The sequence below is a fragment of the Ooceraea biroi genome, chromosome 2, assembly GCF_003672135.1.
Source record: "Ooceraea biroi isolate clonal line C1 chromosome 2, Obir_v5.4, whole genome shotgun sequence".
NCBI lineage: Eukaryota > Metazoa > Arthropoda > Insecta > Hymenoptera > Formicidae > Ooceraea > Ooceraea biroi.
This window is the reverse complement of record NC_039507.1, coordinates 9,135,901-9,160,192: the sequence shown is the minus strand read 5'-3', so window position 1 is coordinate 9,160,192 and position 24,292 is coordinate 9,135,901. Positions and strand designations below refer to the sequence as shown.

The following is a 24,292-nucleotide window of genomic DNA, read 5'->3' as shown; positions in this document are numbered from 1 at the left end:
ATTAAAAATTAAATTTTACAAGATACAAAAGGCACAATAACTAAATTTTTTTTCACTATTTATTAAAATTATTTATATTAATATAAATATATAATTAAAAATAATTTACATTACTAAAACACTTTAAATTGTATATTACCTTAATTACGCATATAAAACTATTTAAAAAATATAATAAACATACAATTGCTTTATCAATAATAATCTTTTGAATACAAATAAAATATTTTAAAGTAATAAAACTAAAATAAAAATTTATCTAAATACATTTTTTAATATATTTACTTTGTTACAACTCTCCTTGCTTATATCTATAACCATACAGACAATTTATTTTATAGGAATAATCGGCAATTTGTATGTATTTTAATTAAACATTAACTAATTAATATAAATTAATTTACATTTAAGTATATCTTTTTTTATTTCATAAAAAAATCACAGATTAATAAATTATAACTCATATAATCCTAAATATTCAATATTTTTATTTGATTTGTTTTTAACAAAATAAAAAAATTCTATTTGTCTTACAAAAATAAATTATCAGTAATAATACATAAAGATATATGAAATTCACACTTTCATAAATATTATAAAAATAACACCAACTATAAAAATAGCTATATAAAAGTAGATATAAAACACCTCAAGCTCTATAAAAATTCTGGCCTTTCAAAATATTTGAAAATATGGTCTCCAATTTTTTACAGATAGTCCAAACACTAAAAATTATCTTACACATACGCACACTTTGAATTTTATTTTCCAATGACTAGTCTAAATTGTATAACAGACTTAGTCATATTGCTAATTAATTATCATTAGGATCTAGCTCTTACCTAGATGACTAGACCTTTCTACAAACATATGAAGAGGGAATTATAATAAGAATTTCAGAGTAAGTGATGTGTACCGAAATGATTTAAGAAGCGATTCAGTTTTAGTTTAAAATATTGGAAACTTATACAAAAAGAGAAGTTGATATTATTTTTCTAATTCACAGTTATTGTTAATATTAATGTAAATATGGTAACTTAGGCTCTATATAAATATACTTCCACGTCGTTTAAAGTTTTAAATCTATGACTTCGTCTTCTATATTAATATTTTATAAAGTTTGCTTTAGTTTGTTTAGCATTTCTAACAGTTTATTCGCAGTAGTCATGTGTTTATTAGCTGTAGCAACTTGTAATAGCGTATTCCCTTGATCATTACAAGCATTTATTGCAGCTTGAAACTCATCTGGTTTCACTGCCTTTAACTTGTTAATACCTTCAATATTACCTTTTTTTGCATCTTTAAATAACTCTTCAACCAGTTGCAGTAAATCAATAACACTCTGGTTTTTGGAAAGATTAAGAGGTGTCTCACCTTCCTTATTCTTAATGTTATAGATTGCACCATGCTTCAGTAAAGATTTGACAATATCAAAGTAACCATTACTCGCTGCAACGTGAAGTGATGTACTGCCGCTAGCAGCGGTTTTAGCATTAATGAAGTTATTTAATTTATCACGACTCACATGTTGTAACAAAACTTCAACAATTTCTTTGTAACCTTTAGAAGTAGCAGTGTGTAATGGTGTATTACCTTTATTAGTAACTTGAGTAACGTCAGCTCCGGCGTTTAGTAAGAAGTTCAGAACACCTATGCGTCTATTGTTAACAGCGTAATGTAGCGATGTTCTTCCATCCATATCTTTATCATTAGGATTAGCTCCATCTTTTACTAGACGTCGGACATTTTCTATATCACCATTACTAGCAGCAATATTAATGTCCGTTTGCAGACATTGGAAAATATCTGATTTTCTGCCCTCAAGTTTAAATATCGAATTAATCGTTTCTATCTTGTTTAAAATATCCAAAACATTAGGATGATATCCAAAAACAGCTTTCATTTGATCAGAACATTTTTTGTAGGCTTTCAGTGCACTAATCCATTTGCCTTGAGCGAAAAATACACTTGCTATCCCATATTGAGTACTTAAGGTATCGAAATGATTTGGTCCCAAAACACTTTTTTGAATATTTAAAACCTTTTGGTAAACTTTCAAGGCTTCATGATATTTCTTTTGTCGGAACAGCACTTCGGCAATGTTATGTAACGTTCTCAAAGTATCAGAATGAGTAAAACCGAAAATCACATTTTTCTTTTCGTAAACGTCTTTATAAATCTCCAGTGCCTCTGCGTATTTACCTTGATTACACAATACCATCGCTATATTATTTTGAGCACGCACAGCATATGCCGCGTTTTCCGCACCTGACATGTTCTTTCTTTTTTCAAAAACTATCCTATTCATATTTAATGCTTCTTCAAATTTTCCTTGTCCATTCAATACTAGTGCCATGTGAAACTGAGTATTTAATGTATCCGGGTGATCTGAGCCTAATATTTCTTTTTGCTTCGGATAGACTACTTGATAAATATTGGAAGCTTCCTCATTTTTTCCTAGTCTATGTAGCACTAAAGCAATTGTACTTCTTGTATTTAAAGTGTCCTTGTCATTTAAACCCAGCACTTCTTTTCGTTTCTGAAAAATTTCCTCAAGTGTATTCAAAGCTTCTTGGAAAAATCCTTGTCCGTATAATATTTTAGCTATATGTGCCTGAATATCTAAAGTGCCAGGATTATCTGGTCCTAATATTTCTTTCCTCTTTTCAAATGCACTTTTGAAAATATTTAAGGCTTCTTGACACTTCCTCTGATTCGAAAGCGCTACAGCCTTAGCAATCTGAAAGGATACGTCACCTTGTGATATCTCTTTCAATTGTTCGACCTTTGAAAAGTTACTATGTACTGCGACCACTACTAGCGTTTTGTTTCCTTCATTACGGGCACCCATGATTGCTTTTATTGTATCAATATCTTTTATTCTATTAAGATCATTAATAACTTTAGACTTGCCACTTTTAACGTTTTTAAATGATTTACTCACTAATTTAAATAAGCTAATTATTTTTTTATCTACAGTAAAATCTGATGGCGTTTTATTATCATTAGAGACCGCATTATACACTGCACCATTAGATAATAAGGCTTTCACAACTTTTAAGTGAGAGAACTTAGCGGCATAATGCAGAGGAGTAAACCCCTTGTTATTAACTGTATTAGGATCAGCTCTATTTTGTAATAGAACATTGACAATTTCGTCACATCCTTTCCATGCAGCATAATGTAGTGGTGTTCCACCATAAACATTTTTGGCATTAACAAACGCTCCCATTTTAATGTAACTCTCAGCTTCTGGCAATTTATTTTGTTTTATGGCCTTAAATAAGTTTTTAATTGATGCTAATAAATTGATAACGTTTTTGTCACGAGACATTACTAATGGTTTTTTATGAGACTTGTCAACAAGATTATAAACCGCTCCATTTTTTAGTAAAATTTCAATCACGTTTTTATAGCCAAAACTAGCAGCAATATGCATAGGACTTAAGCCATTGATATCTTGAGCATTAACATCAGCATCTTGCGATATTAAATACTCAACAACAGCTAAATTACCTTTCTTGGTAGCATAGTGCAGTAACGTCTGATTATCTGCACCAAGATCGTTAATATTTAATCCCTTACTAAGGAAAAACTCTATAATATCTTTATGACCTTCTCTAGCTGCAATGTGCATAGGCTTATAGCCAAAAGCAGTTTTAGTATTAATATCAAATCCTTCATCTACTAGATATTTTACCATTTCTAGCTTATTTTCCTGGGAAGCAATGTGCAATATTGTCCAATTACCGCTATCCTTCATATCTATTTTTTCGTATTGAAGTAACGTTTTAACCACTTCTAAATGACCATGCGCCACTGCTAATTCTAACGATGTTCTATTCTCATTATCTTTAATATTAATATTTAATGTACTATTTAGTAAGACTTTTACAACATTACTGTGACCATTTACGGCTGCTGCATGTAATGGTGTTGCTCCTTTGTTAGATTGAATGCTGACGTTAGCTCCACGTGCTATTAAAATCTCAACAATTACCTTATGACCCTCTTGTGCTGCAAGATATAATGGTGTCATACCATTAATATTTCTGGCATCAATGTCAACTTTTCTTATCAAGATGTTTACTATCTCCTTATGACCTCTTATGGCAGCTAGATGTAATGGAGTAAAGTCTTTAGAATCTTTTATGTCAACGTGAGCTTCATATTTTAACAAAATTTCTATAATATCTTTATGGCCAAGAAGCGCTGCTTGCAATAAAGGTTTACTGTCTTCTGTGTCAGCTTGATTTTCTAGAAGAAGTTCTACGATTTCCTTGTTATTATGTGTAACTGCAGAAAGCAATGGTGTCACATAGTGGTTGTTAATATTAGCTCCGACGTTAATATTAGCCCTGACGTTAATATTAGCCCCGTGTGCTATCAAAAGCTTAATGATTTCTTTATGACCTGCTCCCACAGCAATATGTAATGGTGTTCTGTCTGCAATATTTTTTACATTGACTTCGGCTTTATTTCTTAATAGGAGATCAACAATATTTATGTTGCCTTCATTTAGGACAGCTAAATGTAACGGTGTAGCACCATCTTTTGCATTAGCACTGACTTCGACATCATTGTCTATTAAAAAAGTAATAGCATCTATATGGTTACTTAGAGTAGCTACATGCAATGGTGTAATGCCGTCATTCCTTCTAGCATTTACTTCAGCTTTCTTTTTTATTAGAAGTTCAATAACATCTATGCAACCGTTCGAAGCAGCTGTATGTAGGGGTGTATTACCGTATATGTCTTGAGCATTAATTCGAGCTTTATTTTTTATCAGAAGATCAGTAATATTTTGATACCCTTTTACAGTCGCTACATGTAGTGGTGTTACATTAATATTAGTTTTAGCATTTACTTCTGCTCCCTTTTCCAATAAAAGTTCAACAACTGTCTCGTGACCACTATGTACTGCATAGTGTAATGGTGTAAAATAGTTATTTTTATCTTTAGCATTAATGTCGACACTATGGTTCAGGAGAATAGTTACTATTTCCAAGTGGCCATTCTGTACTGCCAAATGTAGTGGAGTTACATCTTGAAAAGTGTTAATACTAGGGTCAGCTTTATATTCCAGTAAAGTCTTAACGATTCCCTCGTGCCCATCTTTTGCCGCATAGTGTAAAGCTGCATTATTATAGGGTTTGTCAATAGCATTAACATTAGCTCCACGTTCCAATAGAGTTCTAGCTATCTTCTCATGACCGAATTCTACTGCATGATGTAATGGTGTTTGACCATTGATAACTCTAGCGTTAACATCAGCTCCCTTCAGAATTAAAGCCTCCACTATTTCCAGATGGCCGTTGATGGCTGCCGCATGTAATGGTGTCCAATCTTTATCATTTCTAGCGTTAAAATTTGCCTCATGTTCAAGTAAGAAATTAACTAACTCCAAGTGACCCATTTCTGCAGCTTCATGCAATGGAGTAAATCCACCACTAGACTCATTAATGTCAACATTTTTATCTTTTGCTAGTATAATCTTAGCAACGTCAACATGATTGTTTCTTATTGCATAATGTAAAGATGAAAGACCGATTACATCTTGGGTAACAGTATTAGCTTTATTTTCTAATAGAATCTCGACAGTATCCTTGTGACCATTTTGAGCTGCAATGTGTAGTGGTGTTTTGCCCTTATTATCTGGATCATCAACATATAAACCTGCTTCTTTTACGAAAAAGTTCACAATATTTTTCCTTCCATGTGCAGCAGCAACGTGCAGTGGACTTTGGCCTTTGATATCCTTAATATCCTTAACATTAAGCAAATTTTGATCAAGGATGAATTTTATAACTTCAAGACTAGGTCCCTTAGCAGCAAAATGCAATGTGGACCATAAGTGAATACTTCTAGCATTGATATCTGCTCCTTTTCTGAGGCAATCTTTTAAGCTTTCGAAATTTCCTTCTTGCAAAGCATCGAACATTGTTTCCTGATTAGTAACGGTAATTAAGCCTTGATCGTATTTCTCTCTCAATTTGGAAGAATCATCACTCACTAATTTGCCAATTTTTTTGTTACTTCTCATTATATTTTCTTCAATAAGTTTTTTAGCGTTTAAAATAACTGTTGTTGAAGGATCAGATAATAATATATCAACTAATGCATTATCATGCGCTAAATGATTACGTAAACATCTTCCATTTAGTAAAGGAGTATTTTCATCTAAAAATAGTAGATTATTTTCTAGTAGGTCAAAATTCTTTGAGCCCAAAATTGACATTATATCCAAAACAAGCATTTCTACTACTGCTTGTAATTTTTTATCGTTCTTATAACAAGGGAATGTTTTAGTTAATTGGCCACTTAATATGTTATCGCTTAAAATATTTTTCAATTCAGATAGTTTTAGTGCAAGTTGGTTATCATATGTTTTTTCTGTATCGTAAGTTTTTTCTTGTTTATACGAAGGACTAAACAAACGTTTTTTATTCAACTCGCTTTTTAATTTTTTAATCCATTCAATGTCGTCTATTACAAATTCAACAATAAAAACAATTTCATAGATTAATCTGTTCAGTTCATCAAGTTTGTCGCATTGTATTCTCGACTCAACACTATAAAAAATTTTCAGTATCAACATAACAATATCTTTAAGATTATAAGAATCTATTTTTAGAGCTATCTGCTCTAATATTATATTAACACGGAATTTTAGGTCCTTAACAATATTGTGGTTAATCACTCTTTCATTCAAGAAAGTACGTAAACTCTTTAATGATAGAAATCCTATAATGTAATTTTTTGATAGGATATCTGCTGAATTGATTATATTATTAATTTTATTGAACAACTCCTGTTCATAATCTGTCTTATCAGTTATATTATCGCTTAATTCTTTAATGAGATTTTCAAGCTTTTCGCGTTCTATCATTTTAAAATCTTCCGAAATTATATCATCCAATTTAACAGTACGAAGCATTTCTACAAGCTCTTTTATTTCATCAAAATTGTCACTACTGATAATATTTTTTAAAAGTATTGTAATTACTTTGATTTTGTTGTTGTAAAAAATATTAGTAATTACATCACTAACTTTCTTAATATCGTTTTGAACACCAATAAAAAAATTAACATCTTTATTATCCTCAATCTCTGTTCTATTAAAGAGTGAATCAGCATGTGATAACGAATTACGTAAATCTATAATTATTTTTCTTGTATATTTCGGTAATGAGAGCAACAAAAGCTTACTTGTAGTATTAGATAACTTAGGAGACTCTAAGGTGTTTTTTAAATGCTCACCAATAACTTGTAAAGTCCTTGTAATAATTAACTGGCCTTTCTTTTCTTTAGAATCAGCTAATAGTGCCAATTTTATATAATCATTTATTTTCTTTAAAGACTGAATATCCCTAATTCGTTGATAATCATTATACAACTCTTCAAATTGAGGGGAATTGCTAATAATCTGTGCAATAACTTCATCACGTGTTAACTTTCGACGAACAGCATTTTTGTTAATGTTTACATCTTCTATAATATCTTTTTCGTCTTTAAGTTTCTTTGTAAAATTTTCTAAATGATTTAATATTTTGCTTTTATTCAATGTAGAACGATAAAATAGATTGATCTCTTGTTGTTTTACGTAAGAAGAAACAAAACTGACTAAACAGAATTCTATTTCTTCCCAAGGTAATCTATCATAAGTTGATTTTAACTGCCGTTTTAATATATAAATATTTTGTGCAATAAACTTTGCTATGAACAAAAACCTTTGATCTACTTTTTTCGCGTTTCTCTCGTAATCTCTCTTTAGTAAGTTAATGTTTTCAAGTATTAATTCAATCCGTTCTTCGGTTTTATTTTTTTTATCATTACGATCCCCCTTGAAACTTTGGTCCTGTCTTGAAGTATTAGAGAAGAAACGCAGATTTATTAACTTATTTTCAACATAAATTTCCATTTTGTCTGACAAGGGTACATTCTTTAACTTTAACTCTTCATACGCTTTTGAAAGAATTTCATCCAACTCTTCCAAATGAACAGCGAAATAATTATCCGGCCAGTTATTGATAAGTGTATTAAGAAGCTCAATCATACTTGAACGTATAGCATAATAAAACGCATTATGACATTCCTCATCTCTATCATCGGGTAATATATTCACATCAATAGATAAATTATTTAAGAGTGTATTATCACTGTCAAATAGGTATTCTAGAACCTTTACCTTCTTGTGTTTGCAAGCCAAGATAACTAAATTGGTATTTTTAATCGGATTATTAGCATGATCATAATAATTTCTCAAAGTTATTGGATCTTCTGCTTCATTCATGTAATCAATTACGTCCTTTAATTTTTTTAAGATAGTAATATTACCATTTGACATTGCTGCTTTTAGTTCAGTTAAAATCAGAAGATAAAGCTCTTCGGATTTTGCTCTTTCATAGTAAAGCCTTTTATACTCATTTATAAACTCTTCTTTTGATCTGTATAGACGTGATAAAAACTGTTTGTTTTCTTGAAAAGAACTAGTCTGTAGCTGAGATATATGCACAAACCCCTCTAAGTTCGCGTCACTACGTCCATGATGTTCATGCTGATGCGAACTGCGTTCCCTCTCATCCCTGTCACTTCTTCTATTGCTATGTTTCTCTCCTTGATGAGATGAGCTTGATTTATGATGGCGAACAATCGCTCGTGGTGGTGGTTTAATATCCAAGGAATCTGCAGCAGTGTCTCCACCCTCTTCCTCTGAAATGCTGAAAATATAACATTTCTCCTATTAAAATAGTTTCATCAACTATAAAAGAACTTATAGGAAATAAAAATCTTACAAATATTTTCATTGCAAATAAATTGCAAATAATTGTTGGTATCGCTATTACATGCTCTATGCATTAAGTTGCATCACTATTGTTGTTATACTATTGTATGTACAATACCTGTAATTACAAATGTCTTTGCATGGTTTCTTTTTAGTTTCTTCATCCTCACTTTGATTGTCCATGTCCAACTTTCTCTTGTTTTGCTTTTAATGGTTACTCTTCCTTTAATGGAACATGAGTTTTTTATTTAAGTAAAAAGTAACAAGTGGAAATTTCATCGCTTTCGATAAAATTAGCTCTCGTATTCACTGACAGAAGTCTATCTCTTAAGCCTTGTGTCCACGTACGATGCTAGAAATCGGTTCGAGATCTCGATCCAAGAAATATGTAGCCAATCAACTTGCAGCTTTTCCGTAAACGTGCAAGTTGATTGGCCACACAGATCTCGGGTCGAGATCTCGGATCGATTTCTAGCATCGTGGACACAAGGCTTAAGGTCTATCTAGTAAACTTTTGTAATAATAGCAGCCCTCTGTTTATACAAAATCTATAGTGATGCGTGTTTAAATTCAATATCAAAATTTATATTTTGAACGACTCTTTATACAAAGCTAATATAATGTCAATATTTTAACGCAATACATGCAATAAGAAGCATGTAGAAGTGTTAACAAAAACGGTAATTAAAAAAGTGAAATACGTACGTGCAATCGACGAAGTACGGAATGTACGAAGTATTATTGAAATTATTACAAAGGAGGCCGCGTATTTTTCGTGATGGTTTAGGCCCGTTTAAGGCATTCGATATCACTGCGAGTTTCGAAATCCATATACAGACTTTCAAGAGAAGCAGTACGTGCGATTCGTGGTAGATTGATTGAGGAAAGATCACTTTCTGAAGCAGGAAATGAGAAGAGTGTGTCGCTCATGTTAGTGTGACTCATGGCTGAGTCACACTTTCGCGCTATCAGCATATATCAGTCTTCCTTTTTTCACGATCAGTGTAAAATGTAGAAGCTAAACTGATTATGGTATCGCGAAAGTGTGCAAACCGAACGCAGCCCATGTATTTTTCTCTTTTATTTATTTTTTTCTCTTTTTGGCTGCATAGAACAACAAATCCTTTTCCACAATTACCATGGCATACACACAGAAATGCGTTGTAATTGACTGGACTTTATTAAAAACGGAAAAAACTTTCTAACAACAAATCCTTTTCCACAATTACAATAATACACATATAAAAATGTTTGTTAATGACCTGGACTTAATTTTAAAAACGGAAAAAAATTTCGAAAATCAGTTTTATTATCGACTTGTGGCTTGCTTAGCTTCGTATGATAATATGCTTATAATAAGGTGCGCAGTTTGTTGTACGTACAAAATGGGAACCAATTACAAAGAAGACAGAAGGAAAGAATATAAAGAAGCTTTTAAAAGAGACTTCAGAAGTGTAGTAAAAAAGATAGGTTGGAATAAAAATTTTGAGAACATATATGTGCATTTCTTAAATCATGACCAAGAGTAAAACAGAGCACAAGATTAGGTTCTTGATATATATAGTGCAAAAGGATTTTTCATTCTGCGCAATTAATCAAAAGATCTATTAAAAAAATCATTCACTCCGTCGGTAATACAGACGACACGAAGGAGTTTAGTAGCCACTCCAGCTTCCCCTTTAAGGTAAATTATTACATTCCAAACTAAATTAACACCAAAGGGTTACATGCCATGATACATAATAGGAAATATAACCAAAGACAATAAAACAAATATACAATATGATAAAAGAGTCAGATTTTAATAGATGTATCTTTTTTATTTAATAGATATAGAAATATTATAGAAATTCGTCGCAACATTTTAAATATCCATAAATCAATACATTTAATGATATCACATTTATAAGTCAATTTTAAAAATAAAATGATGGAAATAAAATAAAGTAACAGCTTATTATATATTTATGGTAGTAGAGAGATATTTGCTTTTAGACTAACAATTTTATTATAAAATTATTTGTATCTATTAGAATATGATGTCAGAAATTAATAATATTAAAGATTAAATATTTGTGTCAGCACAGCTGACTGTAATCCATGCACAACAATATTATAATAAAATTAATATTATAAATAATTCATGATGAAAGATTCTACGGACATAACCGTGCCGTGGTATAGCTAGAAATGAAGTGATAGTCTCGCGACGCCGGACGCATACAATCTATGGGTCATGTCGGTGTGCGCACAATACGTTATAGCTTGTAAAAAGAACGTTATAATGACACTCGTACACTGCGTGGAAAACGGGAATTAGAACAATATTCTTAACTGATAACAGCGTTTGAAGTTTAATTACTTTCTTCACATATATATCTTACAATATTATATATTTAATATCTCATTTTATCTTCTTTTTTATTTTGATAAAATGAAATATTAAATAAATAATATTGTAAGATATATATGTGAAGAAAGTAATTAAACTTCAAACGCTGTTATCAGTTAAAAATATTGTTCTAATTCCTGCAATATATATTGTACAAATAAGTTGAAAAAGGTAAATACCTATAAGTATATTATATATATAAGTATAGTATATTATATATAATATATATATATATATTATATATATGCTAAATTAATATGAAAAATGTATTAATTTTAGTGTATTAATTTATATTATAATAAAATTAATATTATTCTTGAGAATCGCAAACATAAATTTGTAAAACCATATGTACGTTTTATATAAATTAATACACTAAAAATATATTTTTCATATTAATTTAGCATTTATATATAGTAATTTATATAGCATTAGTTTTTCAATATTTCTGAAATATTGGAAATGTTATATTAATTTCAATGTTTCTGTAATATCTCTGTTATATTACATTACAACTTGCGACGTTGTAACATTGTTGCAATATATTTGGAAAGTTCTGTGCTGTATGGGAGATTATGAATAATATCAAATCAATCAAAATTATTTTACGTACATCACTATGTATTTATTACTAATATACCGAATATAATTTTAATACACGCGAGATTTATTTTTAATTCATATTATAATGTGTATCTATATATGATCTTTATATGATACATATATATTATATATTTAGGTATAAGTATATTATATATTATATATATAATATAAGTATATTATATATACTTATAATATAATATAATATACTTATATATAATATACTTATAGGTATTTACCTTTTTCAACTTATTTGTACAATATATATTGCATGTTGTAATATAATATGTAATATATGTATAATATATAATATATGTAATAGAATATATATAAGAGAAAGAAACTAACTAATGTAACATAATAGACTAATGCAGTGCTCGGAATTAGTTGCCCTTTTCGGGCCGATTTCAGAAGCGACGCCTATCATTCCCCCACTACCGCTCGACGCGCGACGGCCGAGCCGCCGAACGCTGTGTCTCAGGGGCGCCACTATATGAGATATACGCTGAGAGCATTATCCCAGCGCCCTTTCGTCCAGTCATTAAAATTTTTCTAGCTAAATAGGTTTTACTTTCACAATGAAAAGTGAAGTACTAAATTTTCAATTATTAACTTATTATTAATGTGTAATGTAAAATTATTACTGTGTGTGTGTATAGAGGAGAATCCCCTATTATGAGATGTGCTCCTAATATGAGATAATGGAGTTTCTGCTAAACTAGTGAGCACCATCTGTTAATTCCACTATAAACTTATTACTCTTGGTGTAAAATGTATTTAGTGAAAAATTCATCGTTATTGCGTTTAGCTTTTGCAAAAAAAGGTTTGTGAAATTGTGAACATGTCAAAGGAACTTAAGGTAAGTCTTTAAACCTTGTTTATTACATAATAAAGAAATGGTTGGCAATAAATTCAGTATGCAATGATAGAGTAGAATCGTAATGTATTATAAAACTAGAATCTTAAAAAAATGTAAAATGGTATAAATAAAATAAAATATAAATGGCTTTACAGATTTGTATAAATAAAGACATTCTATATAAATCGATATACATATATTTTTATATAGTTGCATTTAGATAAACAAATTCTATAAAAATACAATCTCTTACAAATTGCTTTTTTTCCGCAAAACATTTTATGAATGTTTTCATTCATTCTAAATAATATATTATATACAATTATACTGTACATTCTATATGTTATATAATATATAATGTTATATAATTATGTTATATATTATTTTATTATAATTATGTTATAATTATGTTATATATTATTTTATTATCAAAAAATCTTGCTGCATATGCTTCTATGCCAAAGTAATGGGATACAGAATGTGCGATTTGTAAGATATCGTCCTTTACTTATAATAAGCACTGATTCAATCGCATTATTGAGAAATGAATCATGTCTCAAATTAATTGTCCTAGTTTGTTCATTTGATCTGATAAAACACATATCTAAATATATTTTATAATAATCTAAAGTACTTCTCGCATATTTCTGCACATCGCTTCCATTTCCGCAAATAGAAATTTTAAGTGTTTACTGCCATCGTCCATTATTATATGAAATATATGAAAGAATGCGATAAGCAGCTATAAGATGAAAATAATGCACTGTCAAAACGAAAACAATTTCGCTGTCCAATTTCGTGAATATCAATATATAATAGTTCTACTAATTCATTAAAGTCATTGGCGTCAACTTTTATACTTTGCAAGCTTCTGGCGGGGTTCATCTAACTCTACGTCCTATTTGATATAATATATTGCTATAATTTATATTGTTATAATAAAACCTATAATTTATATTTATATATATATATAGCTTATATTGTATTTTCATAATATAGAGTGTAATACTGCAGCATGTCGGAAATATATTGATATTCCTCCTCTAAACTAGAACATAATTTATAATATGTAGGAGTCCCTTGTATCATAAAAGTAAAAGTGTCATACCCATTCATCCACAATTTCAAAATGTCTACAAGATAGGATACAAGTTCTGGTGCGTATTCCGTCTTCTCTCTGTATTCTGCGACAATTTTATATAATAAGTTCCTTCGTTTCTCATGTTTTGATTTTTGTCTGTTTATATCAGTCGTTAAAGATGCAAAGAATGCAATTGATGAAACAAATTTAAATACTGCATGGAGACGTGCGGTATCGTTGCCTGTACTAGCGAAATATGTACTAGCCACTTCATATTATTTTGCTGCATACCGAAAAACTATTTGCGCCTCGTTTACATCTGATACACATGAATCGGTAATTCTGTTACTAATATCTACTAAGTCTTCTGCCAATGATGTAAATAATAGTAAGTTTGTAGGTTCCTCTTGATTTAGGACAGGACTTTTGTTTTGTTTTCTTCCTCTTGTTTCTTGGTGATAAGACACCTTCAAAATCTGGACTGCATATGTATGCCATGCATCAGCAAGCCTTGCTTTTAGCTCCGTGACGATATTATTAATAGTGTGAAGTGACGGATCTCTCTCCACCAATTCCATCATATATTTTGCTGCAGCGAGACAATCTCTGGCTTCAGTAAAGCGTTGATTTGTTAAAAGACGTAAACTCGTTACAATCACTGAGCTAGACCACTCACATCGTTCATTCAGAGACTGAATCACTCTTGCTCGCTTGTTTAAAAACTTATGAACGATATTCATACCTTTATCTCTATATTCCGTCTTCTCATAATATAACATTTTCATACGATCTATCATACTCGCATATAACGACATTAATATTATTTTCATATCTTGTTGCTTTTCAATTTTGACGTAAGCATCAGCAAGTTCGACGCAAATTGGTTCCTGCAAATTATCACGTTCAATATATCGTAAACATAAATTGATACCAGCATTTAACCATCGCCATTCTTCTTCTGTTTCTTTTTCTTCTTTTGCTATTTCGCTTAATACTATTAACGTCTTAACAGCTATCAAAATGGCTCTGCGGTTCAACCTTTTTTCTTTTAATAATTTGTAACATCTTAGGAACAATTTTCGAGACAAGTTTGAACACTTTCCTTCCTTGTATATTATACCTAGATTATAGTAAGATGTTGCAAAAGCTATAATGTTGGACCTTGATGCCATACTTTGATCCTTCTTGATTTTGGCTGACAATTCATTCAAACAGTCTCTTATTATGTCCGAGTATTTATCATAATACTCATTAATCACATTAAATGGCTCCTGCTTCCGTGAATGTACGTGTATATATGACCATCTCAATGGTTTCCGAAAGCATCCTTTTATACGTTTCATTGTCTCCTGTCGTTCCCGTCTAAGTCTGCTAAGTCTTTCTGAGCGTTCTCCTGCAAAACGACGAGACATTCCGTTATTAATATTATACGATTTATTTTAAATATTGGGTTGTTCGGAAAGTTATTTCGTTTTTTCAAGGAAAAATGAAAGGCGGTTTTTTCATATTTAGAATAAATTTTATTCAGTGATGTATTGGCTATTTTGTTCCACTACCTTTCGCGATCTTTCTGGCAACTTTAAGATTCCACGCTCATAGAAGTCCTTCTCCTTATTGACAAAAAATTGAAGCAAGTGATTTTTGACGCCTTCATTTGAATCGAAGTTTACATTGTTCAAAGAATTTTGTAGAGACCGGAACAAATGGTAATCGGATGGTGCCAGATCAGGAGAGTATGGTGAGTGTGGTAGCACATCCCATCCAAGCTGTAAAAGCTGGCGAGTGACCAAACTTGTGTGTGGTCTGGCATTGTCGTGATGGAATACGACACCTTTCCTATTCGCCAATTCTGGTCGCTTCTGCTTGATGGCAGCAACCAATTCATCCAGCTGACGACAATACACTTTCGAATCAATCGTCTGGTTGCTTGGTAGTAACTCGAAAAATACGATTCCCTTCCAATCCCACCATACAGAAAGCATGATCTTCTTTTGATGAATATCTGCCTTGGATGTCGATTGAGCAGGTTCATCTTGCCTGGACCATGATCGTTTTCGCTTAACATTGTTGTAAACAATCAATTTTTCATCTCCAGTTATGATTCGCTTCAAAAATAGTTCATTTTCTTCACGTTTCAACAATGAATCGCATATGGTAATGCGTCGAATCAAGTCAATTTCCTTTAAATTGTGTGGAACCCAAATATCGAGCTTTAAAACGAATCCAAGGCGTTTCAAATGATCGTAAACGGTCGAATTCGATAAATTTAACTTTTCAGCAATTTCGCGTGTTGTTATGCGACGGTTTGCATCCACCAGAGCCTTTATTTTCTCGTCATCAGCTTTAATTGGCCGACCTGAACGTGGTGCATCTTTCGAATCGAAATTTCCAGTACGAAATTTCGAAAACCAATTCTGACACTGACGTTCACTCAATACATCTTCTCCGTACACGGCACACAATTTTTTTCTCGCTTGCACTGCATTTTTACCCTTTCGGTAGTAAAAAAGCAAAATATTACGAAAATGCTCACTTTGATTTTCCATGTTTGATGTGATGCCAAACAAAAATTACTTGACAGATCGCAACACAATAAGATACTAAATGACGTCTGAAATGTCAGTTGTCAAAATATAAAACGAATTTGCCGCTTAGAGTAAGGTTAAGTATTGAGGAACGCGACTAACGACATCTCTTTGTGAAAAACGAAATTACTTTCCGAACAACCCAATAGATAATTCTTTGTATTACCTGCAGGATGAAGTGTCGAGTTCTGGACAAGCTTGTCACCATACCACTTCATATAATTAAACATTATTACAGGAAATTTCAAAATATTAATTCGAAACATAAATAGATAGGTAGATAGATTTGTCGTCAATCCAAACGTAATACACTAATTACAGATCACTACGGGATAAATTTTGATTTCCGTGAAACGTGAACGTTCCGTGTTGTGTGTGTCTAACACGTGTGTAACTGAACATGTAACGCGTGTAAAGTTGTTTTCGCGCGCGCGATAGGCTACATAAATTTCTATAGGTAAAAACTAATGTACGCGACATTGTCCAATGTCAGATTCGAAATTGCTTTGTGTCGGAAACGTTATATTCGACTTCTGATTTATTTTCAGATCTTTCTTTTGAAGAACTAATCTGCAATAACGAATAATGGTACAATGATATTACAATATTACAATATTCCCTTGCATTGTCATCATAACGCGAGAAATTTCAAAAGTAAAATAATGAATTTGATAGTTCAAGGAAGTATCTATCCAATAATATCAACGTGTATATCTATTGGGTTGGCCAAAAAGTAATTGCGTTTTTTTCCAATAGATGGACATACATATCTTGAAATGTAACTAACTTCATTCTAAACCGCAAATTCATTACGTAGGTTAACAACTCGCAGTTCAAGCTTGTTTTAGAAAAAGAAAGTACGCGATTTCGTTAACAATTGTTTGTTTGCCGTCGATTTCAAAATGGAAAATCAAAAAGAACATTTTCGTCATATTTTGTTTTATTGCTTCCGAAAAGGGAAAAACGCTGTGCAAGCTCATAAAAAGTTATGTCATGTATATGGCGAAGATGCTTTAAAACTGCGGCAGTGTCAAAATTGGTTTACTAAATTTCGATCTGCAGATTTTAATGTGAAAGATGCACCACGCTCGGGAAGGCCAATCGAAATTGATGATGACAAAATAAAGGCACTGATCGATTCCAATCGGCGGTTAACGACACGAGAGATTGCTGAGAATCTTAACATATCGAAATCGAGTGTTGAAAACCATTTAAAACGACTTGGATACATTAGTAAGCTCGATATTTGGGTACGACATGAGCTCAAAGAAATTCATCTCACTAAGCGTATTGACATCTGCGATTCTCTTTTGAAACGTGAGGAAAATGATCGATTTTTGAAACGTATGATAACAGGCGACGAAAAATGGATCGTCTACAACAACGTCAAACGAAAAAGATGGTGGAGCAAGCGTGATGAACCTGCTGAAAGCACTTGAAAAGCAGATATTCACCAAAGAAAGATTATGCTGTCAGTCTGGTGGGACTTTAAAGGTATTGTGTATTTTGAGCTGCTTGCAAGGAATCAAACCATTAATTCAGACGTATACTGTCGTCAACTGGATAAATTAAATGATGCCATCAAACAGAAACGTCGAGAATTGGTGAATCGCAAAGGTGTTGTGTTTCACCATGATAACGCTAGACCACGTACAAGTTTGGTCACTCGTGAAAAATTGTTGCAGCTTGGACGGGATGTGTTACCATGATGTTACCACATCCACCATATTCGCCAGACCTGGCACCATCAGATTACCATTTGTTTCGTTCGTTGCAAAACGCCTTGAATGGTAAAACCTTTACTGCTGATGAGGATATGAAATCGTTGTTGGAATTGTTTTTTGCTGAAAAAGATAAGAACTTTTTTGAGCGCGGAATCATGAAGTTGCCTGAAAAATGGCAAAAGATAATCAAACAAAATGGACAATATATTGTTTAATAAAGTTTTTGTTTCCCATGAAAAATTCGCCTTTTATTTATATAAAAAAAAACGCAATTACTTTTTGGCCAACCCAATACTTTCGTTAGAAATATTTGTGGGAAATATTTTTAACTATAATGTATCGATGTATGTACTATAATATAGTGTGATAGATGAGACAAATAAGACAAGGACAAATAAACTATCGGCTTGATATTGCTTTGGAGAGAGACAGTCGAAAATAATATAATCGAATGATAGAGACGGCTGTTGAAAGCACCAAACGACGGAGTAAGACGAGCGCGAGTCCGCGGCAAGTAAAACGCGAATCCCCGTATTGGATCCGTTAATTGTATCCAAGTATATCTGTTCCAAATACATATCTTATAATAATTAAATATACATATTATTTTTTTAAACCAACTTACACATTTGTATACATGTTAGACATATATTAGATTATAAGATTTCGATATCCAGATCAGGCGTTTGACTTAAAGCCTGATTTTTAAGAATGATTTCAAAACTATAAATCTAAGATTTTAGAAAATAGAATTAAAGCTATGTATATATTATATATATATTTAATATCAAAATTAATATGCAACGTAAGAAACGGAATATAAAAAATCCTCAATATAAGCCGTAGATTACTTATTATTCACATAGATGATACGTCAAACATAATTTACATTGTTTACACAAATTACATATTGCAAGACATTCTGGTTATTAAAATTATATTAATAAAATATTATTCGCGTGTAAAATAACACGACATATATAAATAAAATTTTATAAATTTTTTGTCTTTATGTAATTATTTAAATAAATGTACCATATGGAACAACTTAATACAGAATGTTGAACGCTACATAATAAAATGAAAGAAGCGTAGAATTCGTATTCTATGTACATCCAATCTTAGTCCCAAATTTTATGGAATAATTTTCCCGGGTAAACGCACTTTTTATCTCTCTGCTCCCATGCATATCCTTAAACATTTAAGTTACACAAAAACAGCTTAAATTCAGGGACAATAAGTAATGTGCACATATATATTTCCGATCGAAAAGGTATGCCAGCACATACATACAAAATACATCACAAGCGGTCAAAAAGTATCGACCATGTGTAGAATCGCTGGATAATTATGCTAAATCAGAACGTGTCCGAATGATATTTCCTGAAGCCGATATACTTGATGTAACTGTTACGGTGTTACAAGCGCAAAAAAGAGGTACGCAATGCAGACGCATTCTTTGGTACAACAATTATATATATAAGCTCGTAATTTGAAGTATCACGAGCAGTTTGATTACAATAATAGTCGACAAGCCAATTTGTACTAATACGGTATATATTCACGCTAATAGCTGTGCTCCCACTCGTAATTTCATTGAGGGAACATCGGTGGTAACGTATGATTACTCTTGCCGGTCGGCAAACAGCTCAATAAATGTAACGGCGTGCACTATCAGGGGCTATATTTTATTCGCATCGTAAATGCCTGTAATTATTAAGTTCGTTTTTCGCGTCTCCGCGCGCGCGAACAAAGATATCTCGTAATATATTCGTTCTCTCGAGACAGAAGCAAGAGCGCTTATTTGGAGCGTAGTAATTTTTGAATTTTGACGAAATACAGGTAAAATTATCCTACACGCACATCGGTATCCTCATCTATGGTCGAGAAACTTAAACATGGCTCTTGTATTAGATGCTAGAAACCCCTCGCAATCTCACTATATGATATAAATTGTAAAAATGTAAATCGTTTTGATTTGTTTATAGCACTAATAATGCCGCTTCGCTTCTCAGAAGGAGACGCCACAGTTAAAAGCCATAAATGATGATACCAATATTATCGATATATATATGTATATGTATATGCAATAAAATTGTCTTTTTTGTGTAACTATTATATAGAATATAAATCTGGCTAAATAGGCCTCGTGATGGCGTCGATTATATATGTATATATATAATATTTGCTTTTTTAAGTAATAGATGGAAATCACGTCCAATTGATTTAAACGATACATTCACGAGCCATTAACGATAGGTAATGGAATTTTGAATGATTAGTGCACATTACATTATAGTATATACGCAATATACATTAAATGAATATAAAACATCAAGTTCAAGTGTCTTCCCGTCTTCTCTCGCTTTATCGCTCCCGATCGATATTACTTAATGTATGCATAATATATCTCGTGTTGTGCTGCATAAAGTGGGAGACAAGCCTGCTAAGACTTAACTAGAATGTAACTAAATTATAGTAACCCTTAAATAAACGTAAAAAATAATTTCTAATTGGAAATCAAGAGGGAACCTCAGCTACCATCCAGTTTAAAACACAAGACCTCACGTTCGAAGGTAAAACTATTTACGCGTGATGTGTACGTGTGTGATGTGCAAGAACGAAAATGATTATATATTAAGAAGTTGGAATAAGTGTCTCTGCTCGCGCCAGAATCTAATCCGTCAGAGAGTCAGAGAGAACACACGACGCAAAATGAACTTCATTCATCTCGTCTTTCTCGAGAATTTGTAAATAAAGACTTTATTAATGCATCATGATTTTTAGCGATGTATAACATTTTCGTCTTACAATAATCCTATATTTATTTACGTGTATAAGATTATTCTCAAATAATAAATACACCAACTTACGTCATTCGTTACCTCATGACGTCGCATACGCGAAATTAAATTGTACAAAGTAAGTGTGTTCAGATTAAAACGAGGAGCGCGGGAGTGTAGAGTCAACTCTCAGATCGGAGAAGGATGAAGCGGCGGACAGATAAGCCCCAGCCCCTAGCAGCACCCGCCGCCCTGCGCGCTACCTTGTCCACCGGTGCCTGCTAAACCACCCGGACTAGTTGGTGAATGCTGTGGTCCGATCTTAATACCGTTCGCCTGTGCAATTCAATCGCATTAGGAACGACACGTAGATACGAAACGTATACGTGACATTTTTTTCAATTACTTTACAACCTCAATCTTGAAGTAGAATAATGCGAATGCATACGAAATAAATTAACGATAAGAGGAGAAAAACAAGTTACGGCTACAGGCTACTGTGGTACATTTATCTGCTACTTCTTATCTACTTTCGCGCTGATACGAAACGCGAGCATGGTACCCACCAAATTTCTGATTATGTAAAAATGTATTTTTAATAATGTACTAAACAATAAAAAGAGGTAATTAAAATGATAAGAAAGATGTGATAAAGGCATGAAATAACTATGCAAAAACTTATATAAAACTGTAAACAAAAGGCTGTTAGTTCCTTTGAATGAAGAATATTTCAAAACGACGTTACTTTCATACCTCGTTATTGATGTCAAAGACACCCTCCTGTATCTTTTCGTAGATTTCTTTCGCCGTATTGATGAACGCTTCTTCAACATTGGCTGCAGTCTTAGCGCTGGTCTCCATGAAGACTAGACCGTGTTCGCGTGCGAAAGCCTCGCCTTCCTCTCTCCTCACTTCTCTTCGGCTGTCCAGATCGCTTTTGTTGCCGATTAACATGATGACCATATTGGAGTTGGAGTGCTGCCTTGCATCCTCCAACCATGTCGTGAGATGATTAAACGTTTCCCTACGTGTAATGTCGTATACCAATAAAGCTCCGGCTGCTCCGCGGTAATACGACCTTGTTATAGAACGGAATGCCTCTTGACCCGCCTGCAAGCGCAAGTGTGAAAATAATTAACATGATATCTTACAGGGGAATGACCATATGTTGAAGAGATGCGACAGATTTTATACGACAAGTGACAAGTAGATGCTCACAAAAATTGATCATTAAAATTGATACGTGTTCCACTGCAAAGAACGACACGTAATAACTTTAGATTTAATTAATCATCAATGACATTAATTTCTAATCGAGAATGGTGACTTTCAAGTAATAAATAATTAATAATATGAGAGCTATAATATATGTCAATGTAAATAGATGTTTACAGTGTCCCAAATCTGCAGTTTAATTTGCTTGCTGTCAATGGTGATCATACGAGCGCCAAATTCGACCCCTATTGTCAAGTCATGAACTGGCTGAAATCTCTTGTCCGTAAACTGGAGGAGGAGACAGGACTTTCCAACTCCTGTACAGAAATAAAAGACACAAAATTTATATTACGACTTTTCTGATTATAAAATTCCAATAAAAACGATTTTGTTATATATTCTATTGAAATAGGTAAAATAGGCAAGACTTCTATATTTATTGTCTTGTGCTAATCATTCAATATCAAGCTCTTGTATAATATATGTGTAATAATATATTATGCTTATTCCATTTTATTTTATATAAATTATTGTTTGCCATGAGAGAGATATATAAAATAAACTCTGTAAATTAACACAATAAAATATATAATAAACTCTCTCTTTATTTGCGAATAATTCATCGGCGCCGTTGTGTGAAAATAAAATAAAAAGAAAGTAACATTCTCTCTTCCGTATAATAATAATAATAATAATAAAATAATAATAACAACAATAATAATAAATACAAAGTGCACCCCGTCGCAGTACGAATAATTCCGTTATGAAAGACACGTCGCACGACGCGCTATTTATAGCTAAAATCGACAAGACGTGCGTCGTGTTCCGTACAACTTGTCGTGCAACAGCAACAAATCACACGACAATGCGATGCGACAGCGAGTCAGAACCCGTTGCTCTCGCGCACGTCGCGAACAATTTCGCGACGCGCATATTTGGCAGAAGCGGGCGTAACGTCGCGAGATAAGAGGCACCCCCTCGCGAAGCGGATTTACTCGCATTCGTTCGCACAATCAAGCGCGCACAATCGCGACACGTCGCGAAAACGAAAACAATGAGCCCTGTCACAGACGACGACGTAGAACAGCGTGGAACGGGGGTCCCGTTCTTCGACGGAGGTGCCCCTCGTCCCCGAGCGACGACACGCATTTACCTGTGTCCCCGATAATGATATACTTGAACAGGTACGCGTACGACATCTCGAGATACGCGGAGCTGACGACGACGGGGACGACGCGTGCAAACGACTTCTCAGCTCTACGACACACCAGGAAACAGAACTCCCTTCGTCCGACTGTCTTATCTCTTCTGCTCCGACATGACGTCACGTAGACGCTTCGGCAGCCCTCGGGCTGGCTCGGATCGCTCCGCCGGTCCCCTTCGACTTTTCCGATGACACGTCGTCGGCGTCGCCGACGCACGCGCGGCACCGCTCGCTGATTGGTCGCGCGCAAGTTGGGGAACCGCCTTAAAGTCCATTGTCCGTCGCCCGTGGCACGCAAAATGCGTGATTATACGATCTTCAGCTCTGTCTTTATCTCGTTGGTTACAGGTTAAAAATGATGGAGCATCATGGAGATGAGATCATGCTTATTATCAGGTTAAACTTGATATCTATTAAAGTCGTATAGCTCGGGCTTGTAAATATAAATATATATAGTATATAATGTTTACATGAAATGTTTACATGTAATATTAGATTTAAAGTGCTCTTAAGGGGAAGCTGGAGCTGCTAGTGAACTATTTTTTCACTATAGCGATGGTAATTGCAGTTTCGAAAATTCTCTTTATTGCTTGTGCGGAATAAAAAATCCTTTTCTACAAATGAAGTATAGATAGAAAGAAAGCCCGCTCTACAGGACTTTATATTCAAAATGGAAAAAAGTTAGAAAAGACAAATGCAAGTTTTTAACTTTTTTCTATTTTGAGTATAAAGTCCTGCAGAGCGGACTTTCTTTCTATCTATACTTCATTTGTGGAAAAGGATTTTTTATTCTGCACAAGCGATAAAGAGAATTTTCGAAACTGCAATTACCATCGCTATAGTGAAAAAATAGTTCACTAGCAACTCCAGCTTCCCCTTAAGGGGATGCTGGAGCTGCTAGTGAACTTCTTCGCGATGGTGCTGCCATCGCACAATATTTGCACAATAAAATGCTTTTTACAACAATTTGGCAATTTGTACGCACAAAATCGCTGTTGAGCGGTGTTTGGACACAATTAAGGAATATGAGGATGCTTTTCGAAGTGACTTTAGAAGCGTGATAA

At 32.9% G+C, this 24,292-nt stretch overlaps 3 protein-coding genes across 4 annotated transcripts; all 3 read right to left on the bottom strand.

Annotated features, from left to right (window-relative positions):
* Positions 1 to 532: 532 nt before the first annotated feature.
* LOC105278822 lies at positions 533 to 11,218 on the bottom strand. Its single transcript, XM_020031484.2, has 3 exons — positions 9,491 to 11,218; positions 8,904 to 9,008; positions 533 to 8,720 (listed from the first exon to the last, which is right to left on the bottom strand). The coding sequence occupies exons 2-3, from the start codon at positions 8,966 to 8,968 to the stop codon at positions 1,112 to 1,114; spliced, it is 7,674 nt and encodes a 2,557-aa protein (XP_019887043.2). The 5' UTR covers positions 8,969 to 9,008; positions 9,491 to 11,218; the 3' UTR covers positions 533 to 1,111.
* Positions 11,219 to 12,896: 1,678 nt separating this feature from the next.
* On the bottom strand, positions 12,897 to 16,855 carry LOC105278885. 2 transcript variants are annotated; one of them, XM_026975600.1, is made up of 2 exons: positions 16,469 to 16,855; positions 12,897 to 15,110 (listed from the first exon to the last, which is right to left on the bottom strand). In XM_026975600.1, exons 1-2 carry the CDS (start codon positions 16,566 to 16,568, stop codon positions 13,993 to 13,995), a joined length of 1,218 nt encoding a protein of 405 aa, XP_026831401.1. In that variant the 5' UTR covers positions 16,569 to 16,855; the 3' UTR covers positions 12,897 to 13,992. The 2 variants fall into 2 exon arrangements, with proteins under 2 accessions (XP_026831401.1, XP_019887106.2); XM_020031547.2 differs by lacking the exon at positions 16,469 to 16,855 and adding an exon at positions 15,274 to 15,325.
* Positions 16,856 to 18,863: 2,008 nt separating this feature from the next.
* Positions 18,864 to 23,354, bottom strand: LOC105278962 (ras-related protein Rab-2). Its single transcript, XM_011338451.3, has 4 exons — positions 23,178 to 23,354; positions 22,202 to 22,341; positions 21,563 to 21,919; positions 18,864 to 21,145 (listed from the first exon to the last, which is right to left on the bottom strand). Exons 1-4 carry the CDS (start codon positions 23,221 to 23,223, stop codon positions 21,044 to 21,046), a joined length of 645 nt encoding a protein of 214 aa, XP_011336753.1. The 5' UTR covers positions 23,224 to 23,354; the 3' UTR covers positions 18,864 to 21,043.
* Positions 23,355 to 24,292: the final 938 nt, after the last annotated feature.

What these genes read in the sequence shown, in the direction of transcription:
- LOC105278885 (XM_026975600.1), bottom strand. Translation starts at nt 16,568, where the DNA reads ATGTTTCGAATTAATATTTTGAAATTTCCTGTAATAATGTTTAATTAT. An exon ending in CTCGACACTTCATCCTGCAG is followed by an intron (nt 15,111 to 16,468) that starts GTAATACAAAGA and finishes GTCGTTTTGCAG; the next exon opens with GAGAACGCTCAGAAAGACTT.
- LOC105278962 (XM_011338451.3), bottom strand. Translation starts at nt 23,223, where the DNA reads ATGTCGTACGCGTACCTGTTCAAGTATATCATTATCGGGGACACAG. An exon ending in TATCATTATCGGGGACACAG is followed by an intron (nt 22,342 to 23,177) that starts GTAAATGCGTGT and finishes ATTTCTGTACAG; the next exon opens with GAGTTGGAAAGTCCTGTCTC. An exon ending in AACTGCAGATTTGGGACACT is followed by an intron (nt 21,920 to 22,201) that starts GTAAACATCTAT and finishes TTGCGCTTGCAG; the next exon opens with GCGGGTCAAGAGGCATTCCG.
- LOC105278822 (XM_020031484.2), bottom strand. Translation starts at nt 8,968, where the DNA reads ATGGACAATCAAAGTGAGGATGAAGAAACTAAAAAGAAACCATGCAAA. An exon ending in AAAGACATTTGTAATTACAG is followed by an intron (nt 8,721 to 8,903) that starts GTATTGTACATA and finishes TTATATTTTCAG; the next exon opens with CATTTCAGAGGAAGAGGGTG.